Source organism: Pyricularia grisea (assembly GCF_004355905.1).
Source record: "Pyricularia grisea strain NI907 chromosome Unknown Pyricularia_grisea_NI907_Scaffold_1, whole genome shotgun sequence".
Lineage (NCBI taxonomy): Eukaryota > Fungi > Ascomycota > Sordariomycetes > Magnaporthales > Pyriculariaceae > Pyricularia > Pyricularia grisea.
This window is the reverse complement of record NW_022156716.1, coordinates 5868495-5884444: the sequence shown is the minus strand read 5'-3', so window position 1 is coordinate 5884444 and position 15950 is coordinate 5868495. Positions and strand designations below refer to the sequence as shown.

Sequence of the window (15950 nt, the reverse complement as noted above, 5' to 3'; positions counted from 1 at the left end):
GAATGGGGCACTGCTGTGTATCATGGCATCCTGTTCGCTCCTTTTATAGCATCCAACTTGACAACTGTAACTCTCAATACTTCCGAAAAGGGAATAGAAGCACAGGCCTATTGCAGGATGGGATATCTTTTAACTAGGTTCAAACCCGGAAATGCAAAGGAAATGCAGAGAGATTGCTTCTGCCTATTCAGTTTGATTTTTATTTATTTTTTTTAAAAAAAGGAAATACTTGTTTCTACATCTTACCGAGTAGTTTGAAGTGGGGAGATCTGTGTTGTTTTGTGCTGACATGCTGACTCTGGACCCTCACATAGCTACCTAGGTAGGTACCTGGTATCTACCTACATACCTATTTTGCGACCGTAAACATGAATAGGAAAATCAACCTGACAATGTGAATTTGCATCTCTGTACATTTTTCTACAGCGTCTATACATCAATAAATTATTAATCTTTCGACAATTTTGACCTTAGCTAGTGAATCTGGTTCAGCCTCCTTCTGATGGCACACCGAGTTCCGCATATGGTGGAAAGGGAAAAACGCAAAAAGAAAAGCAATTGGGCTGCGACAAGATAACACAATCGGTGTAAGTTTCACATACAGACTGCTATAGCAAATGACTAATAACCAAGCTCCCTTTCCGGCACATAGTTTTGTGCATCCACTTCGAGGCCTCCCACTATTTGCATAACGTCAGATGCATTCAGCCTTCAGCTGTTGAATTGCACAGCAAAGTCAAATACTACTTTCAGCCTTCAGCTGTTCAACTGCACAGCCAAGTCAAATACTACCGGCCGAGGTAGGGCCGGGCTCGCCATCGACTTGGCCCCCTGCATCCCCTCCGTCTTCATCGTCACTAAGCTTCCCATAATCCTTCCACAAACTAACGTCCTTTGGCGGCACCGGCTTCGCGAGCACAATCGTCTCCACGCCCGCGGGACTATTATCCTCAGGCCCCATCGGCAACTGATCGACGTCAATTTCGAGCCCAAGCAATGATTTGAGGACAACTTCGGCCCCAGCCTTGCTCATTACGGCGTTGTGTTGTTTACACGTCTCGCTCGCCACGCACTCCAGGCACCCACCCATGCAGCCGCAGCCTTCGACCCTGGTCACCGCTTGTTGCAGCAGCATGTCGACGTGCTCAAAGGCCTTGATGTTTATTCCGGACCCGCCGGCGCCGCCTTTTGCATCGTAAAATGTCAGGCGTGCCGGTCGCTTGCGGCTGGTTTCCTTGCGTGCAAACTCCTTGAGGCTGTTCTTGCACTCGGTGCGCACGTCGCCGGGCATGCTGATGACAAAGTTGGGCACCAGGCTCATTACGCAGTGCTCAGCCGCATGGATCGCCGCCGCCGCGTTCAGCCGCCGGGAGTCAAGGATCTCGAGTGCGCGCCGCGGAATATCCAGCCAGGTGCCCTTGCTGAAACGCACTACCGGTGGGTTGTCCACATGCACGGCATCCAGTACATGGTTGCGCTTGTCCACTTTGAAGTATCCAAAAACTACCTGCTTGATCCGGATGGTTCCATGATATGCTCGGCAAGGCGATCCCTCGATGCGCTTAATGGCCTCTGTCTCAATCGGGTCAATGTCTGTAAAGTCTCGCTGCTCCGTCGTCCAATCCACCTTAACTTTCTCAACCCTTGCCATATGCTTCTCTGGGTCGAAGTCGCGCACCAGGTATGTGGTGCCCTGGTGGAGGAAAATAGCGCCATCGTAGAGTGTGAAAGTAGCCCTGGAGGCCTCGAGCTCTTCCAACACAACGTTTCGTCCATGTGTTATGTCAATAATAGCAAAGTGCTCGTCCTCTGTGTCCCGTATCGTCACAAACTTGGACGGCATAGGCCGAAACCGGTCATGACAGTGGTAGTATCCAAGCTCATCGGGTACTAGCCTTTCAACGCATATTTTGGGAAGATCCACGCCAAAGTACTGAGCATCCTCGTCGGGCCGGATCGGCATTTCGTAGGCCGCACATTGTATATGGCCCTCCCGAACCAACATATTTTCTAGATCGACCTGCAACGCACAGTTTGGTTGGGTAAAGATCTCGTCCGGATTCTGCATATAATGCTGATCTGTTGGAAACGAGTCTCCGACCAAAACCGAGAGCGAATCCAGGTTTCGCCGTCCAGCACGCCCGCTCTGCTGCCTTAGATTGGCAATCGTGTAAGGGAAGCCCCAAGTGAGCACACAGTCGAGGGAGCCGATGTCAACGCCTAGTTCCAGGGCCGTCGTAGCTACGATACCCACAAGCTTGCCCTCAAACATCTCTGCCTCAATCTTTCGCCGGTCCTGCGGTGTATATCCACCGCGATAACCCATCACACGAGCGATGCACTCAGGTCGACCCAGTCTTTCCAGCTCGGCCTTGACGGCTCCGACAAGCTTCTCGCACTGCTCCCTGACCCTGCAGAACGCAATTACGCGAACCCCGCGTAGGACGAGCTGGCAGAACAGCCGAGCACATTCGTACTTTGCATCGCCTCGTCCGCTTGAAGGATCTCCAGGGACGCGGTAAGGCGTATTCCAGCAAAGAAACTCCTTGCGGCCGGATGGAGAGCCGTCAAAATCAACCAACCGCACATCGCTGATCCCGAATATTGTCTTGAAGTGCTCTCTTGGGTTTGCCACGGTAGCAGAGCATGATACAAACTTGACATGTCGGTTACCCACAGCAGCACAGATTCGACGTAGGCGGCGCATGATGAGCGCCACATGAGAGCCCATAAGACCATTGTAATAATGCAGCTCGTCCACTACCACATATCGAAGATTCTTGAGGAAAGTCCGCCATCGCTCTTCTTGTGGAAGAATAGTAATATGCAGCATGTCTGGGTTGGTAAAGATGATTCGCGCCTCGTCACGGATCATGTTTCTAGTCGCCATTGGTGTGTCTCCATCAAAGGTGTCCACGATCATGTGCTCCAGACCCGGCATGTAAGCCAACATCTCCTTGAGGCTCCGCTTTTGATCCTGAGCCAGGGCCTTTGTAGGAAAAATATACATTGCTCTGGTCTCGTGATCCTTTTCCAGCGCATGCAATACGGGAAGCTGGTAGATGAGCGACTTGCCCGAACTCGTCGACGTAGCCACGACGACATGATGGCCCTCTATCAACCCGTTGATGGCCTCTGTCTGGTGTGCATAGAGCTGCGTTATGCCCTTTGCGTTGTACAAGGCATTGACGAGATCTTGGCTGAGCAGGAAATTAAGGTCTCCAAACACGGGCTCCTGCGGCTCAAAGACACGATGGCCATCCGGAACAATCTGCCCAGTGTAGAAAGGGCTCTCCTTGAGCTCCTGGACTATCTCCGGGATCGACTTGCGCTCCTTGGGTATGCTTTCTGGTATTGTACTGGTTTGCGGCGGAGGGGATGGTTGCGTGGCTGCGGTTGGCACCGGGGTAAACTTCTCAGACTCACTCTTAAGCGCCATGACGGGATCTGTCGATTGTGCCACGCATTTATTTATAAAAGAATTGACCGCACTCGTGAAACGCTGATTGCGCTTCTCGATCAGGTTCGCCATCTGTTTCTGGCTGTACACCGGCATCTTCAACTCTTCGTCCCGCAGTTTCCGCGTCGGCTTTGTAGGTTCTCCTGTCTTCTTGCACTGCACCTCCCGCTTGAGGTCTCCGTCCAGGAACTCAAAATACAGAACTTCCTTTCCGGTCAGGTCCACATCGCCATTCTCACCATGGCCGCGGCTCTGCAACCCCTCGCGACCGGTGAAGCCCCCGACGGACGAGTCTGGCGGGCGACTCTGTGAAGTCAGGGAATTCCTCGATGACCGAAAAGTGTCATCCCTCTCTGCGCCGCGCGCGTCCAGCTGCAGCATGACCTCGTCGACATATGCGAACCGCACGCCGTCAGGGCGGAGGGCCGCGATGGCAGCTACGTCTTCGATCAGCAGCTGCCGGTTGATGTGTGACTCCACCGTAGACTTGATGGTGTCGAAAGTGGTTGCGAGATGCTTGCGTGTGCAGCAAAATGTAACGACGAGGTTGAGTGCTCGGTAAGTCTTGTCTAGTACCTTGAACCAGTCGGGCCACTCGATCACACACTGCTCCTGGACAATGGCAGGATCTGGCTGCTTAGAATTGCTTGTTTTACTCGCCGACTTGGCCGCCCGCCGAGCCTTACTGGCTGTAGGTTCCTCAGGTGTGTCAAACCCATTTTTGCATTCGCCAGGTGCTGATGCATCTGTGATTTGAGATCGTTTGCGCTTCCCAGGCTTGTTGACTGGTTGTTTGTTGGTCTCCCCGGCAGTATCCATGTCATTCAATCTATATGGCCAACAGAAAAGTTCAGCCACTGGAGTGCATGCATGTTGCAGATTGGCGCTGCAAGAAAATACTACATAAATTCAAAGTGTGTTTTGTTAGTGCCCGGAAAAAGTAAGAAGGAGCTGCAATTCACAATTGGATTCGGTTTGGTGGCAACTTGCGTCGTTGTCGGACCTAGTCACGCCAAAATGTCTCGAATTCACGTGATTAAATACAAATAAGGGGCAGGCAACAACACTACTTTGTTCGACCTTGGAATCCAAAGATTCTCATTGCTGCATCCATCTAGACACTAAATATAGAGAATATAAAAATTTTCTGCTAGCTACGTTGATTTGCAACAAGCTAGTAAATGGCACAGGGTCTCAGCTTCACAATTATTCTGTACGAGTTGAACAAACCACCACCAACGTCTGTAAGATAGGTTAGGTAGTAGTGTACGCTGAAGTAAAGTAGACCGCACCACACGAGCCCTTATGTACGTAGCTACCAAGTGACTTCCCTGATACCTGAAGGTTTACACCCCAAACGCCTGCTTTCCATCGTCATCCCGCAAGCCAATAATCAAGTGTGAAGAGATGCTCATCGGTCATGTGTCATTACTTAGGATGGTCCAGTCCTTTTGCTGGCTCAGGGCCTGCTCTGATGTCGGTTGTCAAAGACGGATATGTGACTTTAAAATTTGCATTCGCGAACTGTGATACCTTCGGCCTAGCTCGAAGACTTGAGTTCTTTTTGAATAAGGTCGATGGTTTGTTGGAATATTTCGGCATTCGCCGCCGACATCTAGAGTAAAAAAAAAACGTGAGAAAATGCCTCCTTGGCGTGAATATAACTAATCATAACACATACCTTGATTTGTAATGTGACCGGATGAGCATCTGGTCCCTCCAAGGCCGTGAACAGAAAGCCAACAGCTTTCATCATTTCCCTCCTTACAAACTCAGTTCCGGCCAACACTGCCGTGTTGATGACCACCCGAAGGGTGTGATCCTGACGCATAATCAGGCGTACCACCTTGGGCGTCTTGCTATCGCTGTCACCAGAGTCGAGCATTGAGGCATCGAAAGAAGCCGTCAGCGCAGCACCGCTTTGGTCAAAGTCTATGGTTGCCTCTGGCACATTGACCTTGAGGATACCAGCGCCCCGCTCTTTCCAAGCTCCTGACTCTTTGTCTAGGTGATAAACTTTGGCCCTAGCCAAAAAGATGGTAGCCTCGCCGGCCTCTCCATCATCCACGACGACTTCTTGAAGTTAGCAACCACGTGGAAACTTCGGGGACCGGTACACAATTTTCATCTCACCTTTTTGTAGCTTTGTTGCCTTCTTTTTGTCTTCTGCGCTTGCAGGCTTGGTCTGGTCTGCTTCGCCTTCTTCGTCCTTGGCCTTCTCCTCAGACTCGGACTCTTCCGGAGCGACGCCGTCGTCGCCAGTCTCCGTATCACTTTCCCCATCCTGGGATGCTTCATTGTCACTTTCCGGCGCACCAAAAGGCCGAGCTGGCTTATCATCCTTGAGCACTCCACCAGGCTTTGCAAAGCTCGTCAGCTTAGACGCACCCAAGCCACCGCCGAATCCACTGCCAAAGGCGCTTCCAAACGGTTTGGATGCGCCACCATTGAGTGAAGCAAACGGAGAAGCCGAGCCAGAGCCGTCGCTTGGGGGACCAAAGGTCAACTTGGGTGGTGCTGGAATGGTACCGGAACTTGCCCCTAGAGCTCCGAATGGCGAGGGCGACGCTGAAGAGGACAGGGATCCAAACCCCGATACGGGTTTTCCTGAGGATCCTAATGCACCAAATGGAGATGCACCGCCCGTAGCCCCTAAAGTACCAAAGGGAGATGCAGCACCACTCAGCTTTGCGAAACCCGACTTTGCAAAGGCGGCCGCTGAGGTAGTACTCGGTGCAGCGTCGTCCTTCCCGCTGGTAGGCTTTTGTAAGCTGGCAGATAATGGGGGGTCTTTGGGCTTATTGGTGTCGGTAGATTCCGCGGTCTTCTTGTTAGATTCGGTTGTGGCAGTCTGTGTAAGTCAAGTTAGATGTTGATTATTATGTGTAGGCTTGAAATCATCAAGAGTCGCAGCTTACCCCAGCTTCATCTTCAGCCTCTGCCTCGGCCAGCTCATCACGCGCTCTCTTCTTCTCCGGCTCCAGCCTGTCGGTCCTGTTGGCGCCGTCCTTGGGAGAAAGGCTACCTGCCGATTCGGAAGAGCTGGGCTCGTGGTTCTCGTCCAACTGGTCGTGCGCCCTCTTCTTCTTTGGTGACGAAACTTGCTCCTTCAATGTGTCGTCGGTGGGCTTGGTCGTGTCGACGGCGCTCAGCTTCGGTGCCTTGGCCATTTGTCCTTCCTGTTCCGCCGCAGCTGGTTTTTCGGAAATTGCAGTCTGTTTGAGCTCTTCCCTCGTCGCTTTGGTCTCTGCGTCCTCCTTGGGGCTACCGGCCTGAGAGATGGCGCGGGATGTGAGCGGAGTGTCATCCGCCATCGTGTCTGTCTTTTTATGTTGCAGTGAAAGACAGACAGATATGCGGGAGCGAACAAAACAGATCAAAGGCCCTGCGAGCCTTGACGGGAGGTGGCTTCGTTTGTCCGACTGGATCCAGGATACGCGGACCGAAAACGGTAATTGTCGAGATACGGATATGGCCGGTCGGCGGGGCACAGGAATGTTGTCTCAGCAAAAAGGATGATTGATCCCACGGAAAATGGACGCGACCCAAAGGGCTGAAAGCGGTCTGAATCGGAGCGGCTGGATAAAAAGCGACTTTCGATCGGGTTGGGCACGTCGCGGTCTGGTCCTTGCACCACCCCCAAGCTTTTTTCCCGACTTTTGTAGCGACGAAATTGGCGATGATGCGGTCCCTCTCTACAGGCACGTCGCCCAGGTGGGCAAGGTGGGTGGGCAGGCGGGCTCCCGTTCTGACTTCCCATTTGACGCTTGGTTTCAATGGGATGGCTTCGCTTGACAGGCGGGGCGGGGTTCCACTCAAGGACCTAAGCAGTAGCTCGATTGGACTGAGATACAGTACAAAGTAGATGGACAATCTATCTTGAGCACACAGTGCACGCAAGTGGGTTGGTTCCCATTTGGTTCTAATATTTGGGTTCGATTCAAGTGGCACATGGGTTTTATTAGATGATCGAGGCAAATGAGTTGCTAGGTAAAAATTCCTGCTATTTATTTGCTCCATTGGTACAAAAGGCTTACAAAAGAAACTGAAATTCAAGGTCCATGACTGATCGCTATCCTACTGTATAATCCACATACCTACCTACCTTAGGTACCTAGGTAGTTTCTCGCCCCTAGCTTCAGTGGTCTAGGCATCCCGTCGCCATCACGTCATTCCGCTCTGCTCAATGCATCTTTGCAGTCGCTGGTCTTGATCATCTCCAAATTCTTCAGGGAGTCCCTGGCCGACTCATCCAAGAGCGTGTCAGAGGTTGCTGCATCTGAGAGCATGTCATCAGCAGTAGCTCTGTACGGCGGCAATTCCTCGGCTTCAGCTGGCAACTCTGTAAAGTTGGAAAGTTCAACACTCAATCCAGCCCGTCCCTCTTCAAGGTCAGAAAAGTCGCTGTCATCATCTGATGCGAGGCTTTGGCTTGACCGCCTACCGCCCAACATCGCTTCTTTCTCCTCGTCTTCCTCATCATCCCTTCCAAACACACGAGCTAGGAAGCGCCCCAGGTTCTTTCTTTGCTTCGCCCGACGCCGACGATTGGCCTCTCGGAGGCGCGAGCGACGTTGAGAGCGACCCTCCTGGCGGCCGCCCTTACGGCGGCGATAGCAAATGAGATGCATCATGCCAACAACCAGCCCAAGGATGACCATACACAGCAATATGCCAACGACAAGAGGTAAGACGATTTCCGCGGCACCTGGGCGCGGTGAATGGTGTTTGGGTCGCTGGTGCTGGTCTGCGTGCGAATGCGAAGCTCCAGGTAGTGGGTGAGGCCCATCATCGGGAGCCCCCGGCGGCGGCGGTGGCCAGTGCGGAGGTGGAGGCCCATCATTTGGAGCCCCCGGCGGCGGCGGCGGCCAGTGCGGAGGTCGATGCCTGTGATTGGGAGATCCTGGCGGCGGCCAGTGCGGAGGCCGATGCCTATGATGAGGCCGCTCCCACGGTGGTGGAAATCTCCATCCATCGTGCGACGAACTGTTGCCTTCATGCCCGTGAGGGTGTTTCCAATGAGGCTTGTGTCCTCCCTTTCGGTGACCATGACGCCAACCATCATGTCCGTGCCTTCTCCTGCCTCCGAACAAGGCGGCGAAATCATCCCAGAACCATGACTTTGCGACACTACCGATGGTGCTCAGGAATGTCTTGACCATGCATTTGAAGTCATCACAATCGCCGATACTTTTTTCATCTTCTTCCCAACGGTGAGACCTGGCAAGGTGCATCTCTTTGCGTCGGATGAGACCATTCAAGTGTTCCACATCGCGTCGCAATTTTCGCAGCTCATCGACTTTAGACATGAAGTCCTCGGGAGTTCCCTCGCCCATGGATTGTTGATATTGTTCTTGGAAAACCTCCATTGAGGCTGGACCTTTCAGGTCAAATATATCGCCCGGGGAGTCCTGTTTGAACTGAAATGAAAACCCCAGAGGTTGCTCCCTGGCAACGCCCAAAACGGACTCAACTGCAAAGGAGAAGAGCTGCGCAGTAGGGGCACCGCCGACTTCGACGCAGGTTATGTTCCATGTCGCGGTGAAGGGTATGTCATCGCTTAAGGAGGTGAAATCGCCATTGTTGGCCTGTTTCAACGGCTGGTGGTTAAGTAGCACATGCGCAGAAGCGCATGGTTCTTGCTTTTGTAGAACACCAAGTTGAATGTCCTGCTCGAGATGGCATCAGTAACCTATACAAGCAACCCTTGGGTATATATGTTTGATAACTATATCCGGCTCGGCTACCAGCTAAATAGCCTGATCTTTGCCAGTCAGCACTTACCAAGTAGGGGACTGGGCTGGTCTCGGCCAGATCCAAGGTTATATAAGCCGATGTATAAGGTTCTAGAGAATGTCAGTTGCAAAGTTCGCGAAGGTCAACGATGAGATGACAGCTCCTAAATTCTCTACTTCCAGTTACAGCAAACATATCAGGGTTTTGCATACCGTTGGATGAACCATGGGCTGCATCAGTGTCTGCCAGCGCCAGCAACGGCGTCAATAGAGCAGCCCAGGCCCAAGTCCTGTCGAGGCTACGCATGATCAAAAGACGCTCTTGTGATCGTGAGGAGGGCCTCTTGAAGCAACTTTGGCCGACGGCTACAACATGCCGCTGTTGGGGTTTCGGCTGCCAGTAATTGCCTTGTGCACACTGTTTGCGCTTGTAACAGAAGCTGCACCTTTTTGAATTTCGACTGAACTTGGGCTGCGCGCCAATTGACGGCTGGTTTAGTTGAATATTGAAATGCTTTTGGATTGATTAACGCCCTGTTTTTGCCCAAGCAAAGACTGAGCTTCTCCGAAGCGAATTTTGGCTGGGCTTGGGAGAAAGAACTCAGAAATTATAAAAAAGGCATAAACACTACGGAAGAGTTTGATGGTATCAAAAGGGGATAAACGCCTCCGCCCACCATTCATTTTAATTGATGGCGCGCCTTGACAGTTTCATGCGTGCAAACTGCCACCCACGTTACCGTCCCGTCTTACCTTCGGGGTGTTAACATCCAGTCGTTAGCCCCCGTCTAGCGTCGGAACTTGGAACTTTCAGCAGCAGCTGTGCTACGTACAAGAGTGCCCCCTCCTGGGGGGTCAGCGGAATGTGGGAGAAAACAAGCTCTAGTCATCAGGAAAGTGACCTCCCAATTACATTGTGGCATTATGGGTCAGGGGTGGCCTCCCCTCCCCACCACCCAATGAAGTGGCTGTTGGCAACTTCTGGATGCTACCGTACTGGTAAATAGAGCTAAGCCAATTGGCATGCACGCTCGAAAGCTGACGACGCCCACAGGCCGCAGCGTGGGTGGTTTTTCGTATGTTGCAACCTCCGACACGAGTCGGACCTCTCCCTTCTTTGTGTGGCAACCCTTTTCTTTTTCCCCAATGAGATTGCGAGTTTATTTCGGTGCGGCGTAAGCAAAGTTACCAGAGGTTTCTACCCAAGTTCTTTCTTACTCAAAAGTTCTATATGATCCCATATTTGTAACATCTCCGTGGAGTTGTATATTTATTATTTTGTAGATGAACAAACTGATGCGGTTTCAAAAGGTAGAGGAGCAAGTTTATGGTGTTGCATCGAGATGTGGGCTGGCTACCTTTTCACTGTTCTACTGATTACATTTTGTTCTCTCGCCCTCTCTCAGTCTGCATTGTCTTGGACTGGAAACCTGAAGCATGCAAAATCCAGATCGAGCTAGTCAGCCAGAACAATAATGAGCAATTTTAATTTTTCATATTGCCTATCTAGGACTCGCTTATTCGATCGTATTGTGCGAGGATTTATATCGTTCGAGTAAAATCGAGTAAAACCATCGCTGTGACGCAATCGTCAAAAGCCGCCCACAACCAACCCTTGTAGTGATTTCAAATCTGTGACATCTTTTTTTGTTTAAACACATTCTGAAGATGTGAAAGTAAAATTGTGGAATCTCTTGAGAAGTTCTCGATTTATATACAAAGAAGAAAAAAAAAGTCTAGTCTAGCCTTGAAACGGCAGAAGCGATTAGACTGGTCATGGATGCGAAATGCTGAGGGGGGGAAAAAAGAGACAAAAGAGAATGACATGAAAAAGGAGATATCGCATTTCACGCCATAGCGAGCGGCGGGCGTGAATACCTCCATGATAAACGAAAGCGTAGCTCGTGCAAAGGCCCCAAATTTGGCCATATATCAAACCTCCTCCACTCGCATCTATACCAAAAGGCGAATGAAACATCATCTAAAAGAACCCACCAGTCAGCTGGTCAAGCATCTTTCTGACCGCAGTCTGCTGGTATTGGCTACCGGTGCCCTGGTTATCGCTAGCCTGAGTGGTGGGGGCCGAAACACCGTTCTGGGAGGGGGCGACTGCGCCTCCGTCGTTGCCCTTGCAGACGCCATAGCTGGCCTGGCATCCTCGGGTGCTAGAGCTACCAGCACCGCAGTGGAACCGGCTGGAACCGCACCGTCCTGACTTTGAGCAGCACTCGCCAAACACGCTGCCCTTGCAGGTCTGACCAGACGCGGCGCCACACTGGCCCGTCACCGAAACCTTCAGGTTGCCCTGGGGCGCCGTCGTGCCCTCGGCCTCGGACTTCATCGGGTGGAAGACCTTGGACTTGGTGTTAGGCTTGGTGTTGGTGTTTGTCTTGGTGTCAGTGTTGGTCTTGGCTGGCTTGACGCTCTTCACATGGTCGGCCGTCGTCTGGGCCGATTTGGTGGCTGCCGGGGCAGGCGCACCCTCGAAGACGGTTGTGTAAACGGTCACCATGGTTGTAACGACCGGCTCGGGCACGGCAACAGCAACGGGCTTGACGGCCTGCTGCACGGGCTGCACGGGCTGTTTGACCTGGACTGACTGTGCCTGGGCGGCGGAAGGAGAAGGAGTACCAGAAGGAGCAGGGGTACCAGAAGGAACAGGTGTATCAGAAGGAGCCGGAGTACCAGAGGGGACAGGGATACCGGAAGGAGCAGGGGTATCAGCAGCATCAGGAGTGTCGGCAGCAGCGGGAGTACCGGAAGGAGCAGGAGCAGCAGGAGCAGGAGTGGCCTGGGCGGCACGGGCACCGCCGGTAGCCGGCAGCACAGATGCAACAGCGGTGTCGACGACGTCCTCGGCGCTGGGAATGGGGCCAGGAAGCTGGCGATCGGGGCTCTGGAGCTTGACCCCAGCGTTTGGTGGGCCACTGGGGTTGCTAGACGCGCAGTTAGCCTGGATTCCCTGGCACTTGGCCTCCCAGAGCTTGCAACCAGCAGAGCCAGTGGGCCCGGCGCCGGAGTAGCACAACGTGAGCTGATTGTCGCAGGCTGTCGCAGAGGCATAGCAATCGTTGGAGTTGCTGTACGAGGGAACCTCGGTGCCGCACCAGTTGTCGACTTTGAGCAGGCAGTTGTCAGGCACGGCGCCGACTTCGGTCTTGTCGTACGACTGGGCTGAGGCAGCCTTGGGGGCGGCGCCGTTCGGAGCCGTAGGGTTGTACACTTTGGGTCCAGGGATAGGGTATGGCAGGTCCAGCGGGTTCTGCCAGACGTTGAAGCTGACCGACTTCTGACCCGGCTGGACGTAGCCAGGGATGGAGACTGAGTCCTCGGCTGGGACGTCGAGGGTGCCCGTCGGTCCATCGATAAAGACCTGAGCACACCCGGTATAAAACTGAGGATCTCCCTTGTCGGCTTCGTGAAGGGCCAACAGCTCCGGGCGGACGAGGTAGTAGCCGCCGGGGAGGCCAGTAGGGAGCTGAACCGACATCAGGCCGTTGTTGGCAATGAGCTTCTCAGTGCACCACTGGCCCGCCTTTTCATCGTACCCATCATCCCAAATCTTGAACCAACCGGGACCGGCGGCGGGGGTAGACTTAATGTCGGCTACCTGCTTCAGGTAAACGGCACAGGGTCCTTTGTGCGACTTGTCGATGCTTCCGGGAGCCGAGTAGTCGGGGTTAAGACGCCATTCAAAGGTCATCTTGCTGCCAGCAGATGCCGGGCATGTGAAAGCAACCGCTGTCTCTCCATCCTTGCCGCAGGCCATGTCGGGACCGGTGATGCTGTCGATAGGGTCTGTGGCGGTGCCAGGATCATTAGGCATGCGGACGCAAGTTCCGTCGCCCTGATCGACATTGTCGATCAACAAGGTGGTGAAAACACTGTGTGCGTTGATAACGCTCGCGAAGGCGGTCGCGAGGCCGAGTGTAGTAGCAAAAGACTTCATTTTGTTTGGTGGAAAAGGATAAAAAAAATAGAGAGGCTAAGAAGGAAGGGAAAGGGCAAGCTCAGCTTGGTAAGAAGAAAAAGAGGGTATAAAGAGAGTGTAAGAGGCAAAGCTGCTAAAAGGAGTGATGGCCGAGATGCTTGGATCTGGACAGTTCCGGGAATCAGGGCAGAGAGAGGGACGGGCTTTTCTAGTATCCAAGCCCTTTGTCTTTTTGAGCTAGGGGAGAGAGCTGAAGGAGAGATCGCAAATGAGTGGCTCCTGAGTTGGCGAGGGACTCCCAAGGTGGAAATGAACGAGAAGTACTAGCCTGGGAGGGCGGATCGCGGCACTGCCTTGGTTTGGGAATAAGGAATGATATCGGTTCTCGTAAAGAGGATTGAAGGATCGAGAAATAATAAGTTAATGAGTGTGATCAATATGGAGGGAGCGAATAAGATGAGAAATAGTCACAGATACCAGTACTGTTGATGAAGGCAGAGGAGCATCTTTTTACCTTGTCAGGGAACAGGCACGTTTCTTATAACGGAATCGTAGGATCCTCCTGATACATTTTTGCCTCGTTGACCTATGTCCCTGCGCAGATGACCCTCAAAACAACATGAGTATACCGCAGGTGCCTGGGGCGCACAATGACGTTCCCGTGAAGGCCCTGCATAAGAAGTGAGGCAACGCCAAGTCGCAGATGCTCCTCCAAGACGAGCTCACATCCGAGTAACATGGCTAAGCCCATTGTAGGCCTCTCTCTCTCTCTCAGTGTCTCCGTCGCCTAGCTGGTTGAAGAGTTATCGATTTTTCACTGGGCCTAGCGGCGGCTAAGCTCCTAAATCGTCAAGAAGCTATTAGCTCTTCACTGGTGTAGGTTTAGCTTAGGTCCAGGCTTTCTTGGCCCCTGAAAAATTCCTCCCGCTAAAGCCTTTGTGCCTATCTCTGTAGACTGATCATTTCCGTTGCTGACCACAAGCTCAGACGCTAAAACGGTTGGCTCATTAAAGTGATTCGTAGGTTAATTCATTCAGGGACACGACATCATTAGCTGTTGCCTCCCTGATCACCTACCAAGTATTCCGGACTCATACGAGTCCTGAAGATTAGTGCACCATTAATAGTATCAGCGTGGCGAGGTCCACCATCGTGAGCGTTATGTCGTTGAGCGCCACTGAATATATCGGAAGCCATCATATCTGATCGTGGCTTGTCTCCCCCCTGATCGACAGTTACAATGCCAGTTTGAAGTCGACGCCGTCTCGGGAAAACTCTGCGCCACTGACTTCTTATGCAAACAACAATGATAGAAAAACCAGGCTGAGCTTCGAAAGCTTCAATTCCACCTTGCCTCCTTTGTATCCATCGGAAACATCACTGGGGCATTAGATGGCCAAGGTAGTGAGTGAGTTGATACGGAAGCTTATGAATTTTGGGGCAGACATTCAAGCGAATATTGGACTTGGGCTGGCTTCAAGATGAATACATCACCTGTTCCATTTGAAGTGGCCTGAACAAGTAAGTGCCCGGTGTAATTGTCAGATGGAGGGGATATCGCCAGTATTTTCTTTTGGTACAGTTTATAGAGCTTGTGTACAAAGTATGGTACAGAGTTTGTGATCGTCACTTCATGGGTATCTGATGTTCGATGTTGATCCAAGTTTACTCGTTGATCTTGGCCAGGATCCTAGGGTGGTGGCAACGGCGTTAGAGTTTTTGTCCAAAACTAGGTGAACGGGTAGGGAAGACCCTTATGATCATAAGGTATGGGGTGTTTTGTTTTCACGTACTCGCTGTCACGGAAGAGGTGGTACTCCTGCTCGCCAACCTTGACAGGGGAGCCGCCGTACTAAACAGATGTCAGTGATAAATCCATCTATGAAACACATACTAATGGTTTGATGGAATGCTGTAAACATACTTGGGGGATCAAAACACGGTCGCCAGTGGCAACGCCCATGGGGGTGCGCTTGCCGTCCTTGTCGAGTCCGCCAGGGCCAACAGCGAGGACCTTGGCCTCGTTCAGTTCCTTAACGCTGGACTCCGGCAGGAAGATGCCGCTTGCAGTCTTGGCCTCGGCCTTGATGCGCTGCACGAGCACGCGGTCCAGGAGCGGGACCAGCGACTTGATGGAGCGGAGAGAGGTAGACTGTGACAACCAAATATGTTAGTCAAAAGCTTTGAGCTATCGATTTGAGGCGAATTGGAGACCACAAGGGGGTCGATCTGGCCAGCAGTGACTCGAGAGGCTACCCAAGTAAATAGGTAGATAGGTAGTTGCCTCGACCAGACTACAACTGCGGCGTATCAAGCATCGCTGCTATCGACACCAAGGGCAAAAAACGAAGTTGCTGAAGGTTTGCTTACCATTGTGATGGAGGTATTAAGTGCTTAGCAAGCTTAGCAAGTGAATGGGTATTAGGTAGAGGTAGGTATGTGGTTGGAGATCGTTGTTTGGCTGGTATGGAAGTTTGCAGTTTTTCGAGATGCAGAGAAAAAAGTAAACGATGCAGGCATTGACCATTAGCTCGCGTTGGGAAGCTTCCAGAAAACGCGATGGGGAACTTTTTTTTTTGCCGAGATAAACCGCTCAGGTGCTAGGCAGCTGAAAACCCTAACCCTGGGCTTCAAGGTGCCAGACACTCAACCCCCTGAAGAAAACATCAGAGCACTGATTGTCCTACAATCCACGCAGTGTTCTCTAGATTCTAGACTGACATTTGTGTGAATGTCTATATTCGCCCTTTGAAGTTTAGACGGTCCTGTTTTTTTTTTTTTTTTTTTTTTTTTTTTTTTTTTTTTTTTTTTTTTTTTTTTTTTT

The 15950-nt window shown here is 51.9% G+C and overlaps 5 protein-coding genes across 5 annotated transcripts; all 5 read right to left on the bottom strand.

Moving 5' to 3' along the window:
- Nucleotides 1-781: 781 nt before the first annotated feature.
- On the bottom strand, nt 782-4875 carry PgNI_01812 (uncharacterized protein; the record flags this gene model as incomplete). The annotated part of the gene is made up of 2 exons (XM_031121884.1): nt 782-4289; nt 4811-4875. 2 exons carry the CDS (start codon nt 4873-4875, stop codon nt 782-784), a joined length of 3573 nt encoding a protein of 1190 aa, XP_030987114.1.
- Nucleotides 4876-5075: 200 nt separating this feature from the next.
- Nucleotides 5076-7162, bottom strand: PgNI_01811 (uncharacterized protein; the record flags this gene model as incomplete). Its single annotated transcript, XM_031121883.1, has 3 exons — nt 6379-7162; nt 5624-6311; nt 5076-5536 (listed from the first exon to the last, which is right to left on the bottom strand). Exons 1-3 carry the CDS (start codon nt 6772-6774, stop codon nt 5076-5078), a joined length of 1545 nt encoding a protein of 514 aa, XP_030987115.1. The 5' UTR covers nt 6775-7162.
- Nucleotides 7163-7406: 244 nt separating this feature from the next.
- Nucleotides 7407-9841, bottom strand: PgNI_01810 (uncharacterized protein). The gene is made up of 3 exons (XM_031121882.1): nt 9409-9841; nt 9245-9306; nt 7407-9129 (listed from the first exon to the last, which is right to left on the bottom strand). The coding sequence occupies exons 1-3, from the start codon at nt 9500-9502 to the stop codon at nt 7630-7632; spliced, it is 1656 nt and encodes a 551-aa protein (XP_030987116.1). The 5' UTR covers nt 9503-9841; the 3' UTR covers nt 7407-7629.
- A 1335-nt stretch (nt 9842-11176) lies between these two features.
- Nucleotides 11177-13144, bottom strand: PgNI_01809 (uncharacterized protein; the record flags this gene model as incomplete). The annotated part of the gene is made up of 1 exon (XM_031121881.1): nt 11177-13144. The coding sequence occupies one exon, from the start codon at nt 13142-13144 to the stop codon at nt 11177-11179; it is 1968 nt and encodes a 655-aa protein (XP_030988380.1).
- A 742-nt stretch (nt 13145-13886) lies between these two features.
- PgNI_01808 (uncharacterized protein) lies at nt 13887-15650 on the bottom strand. Its single transcript, XM_031121880.1, has 4 exons — nt 15497-15650; nt 15051-15278; nt 14920-14978; nt 13887-14816 (listed from the first exon to the last, which is right to left on the bottom strand). The coding sequence occupies exons 1-4, from the start codon at nt 15497-15499 to the stop codon at nt 14792-14794; spliced, it is 315 nt and encodes a 104-aa protein (XP_030988379.1). The 5' UTR covers nt 15500-15650; the 3' UTR covers nt 13887-14791.
- Nucleotides 15651-15950: the final 300 nt, after the last annotated feature.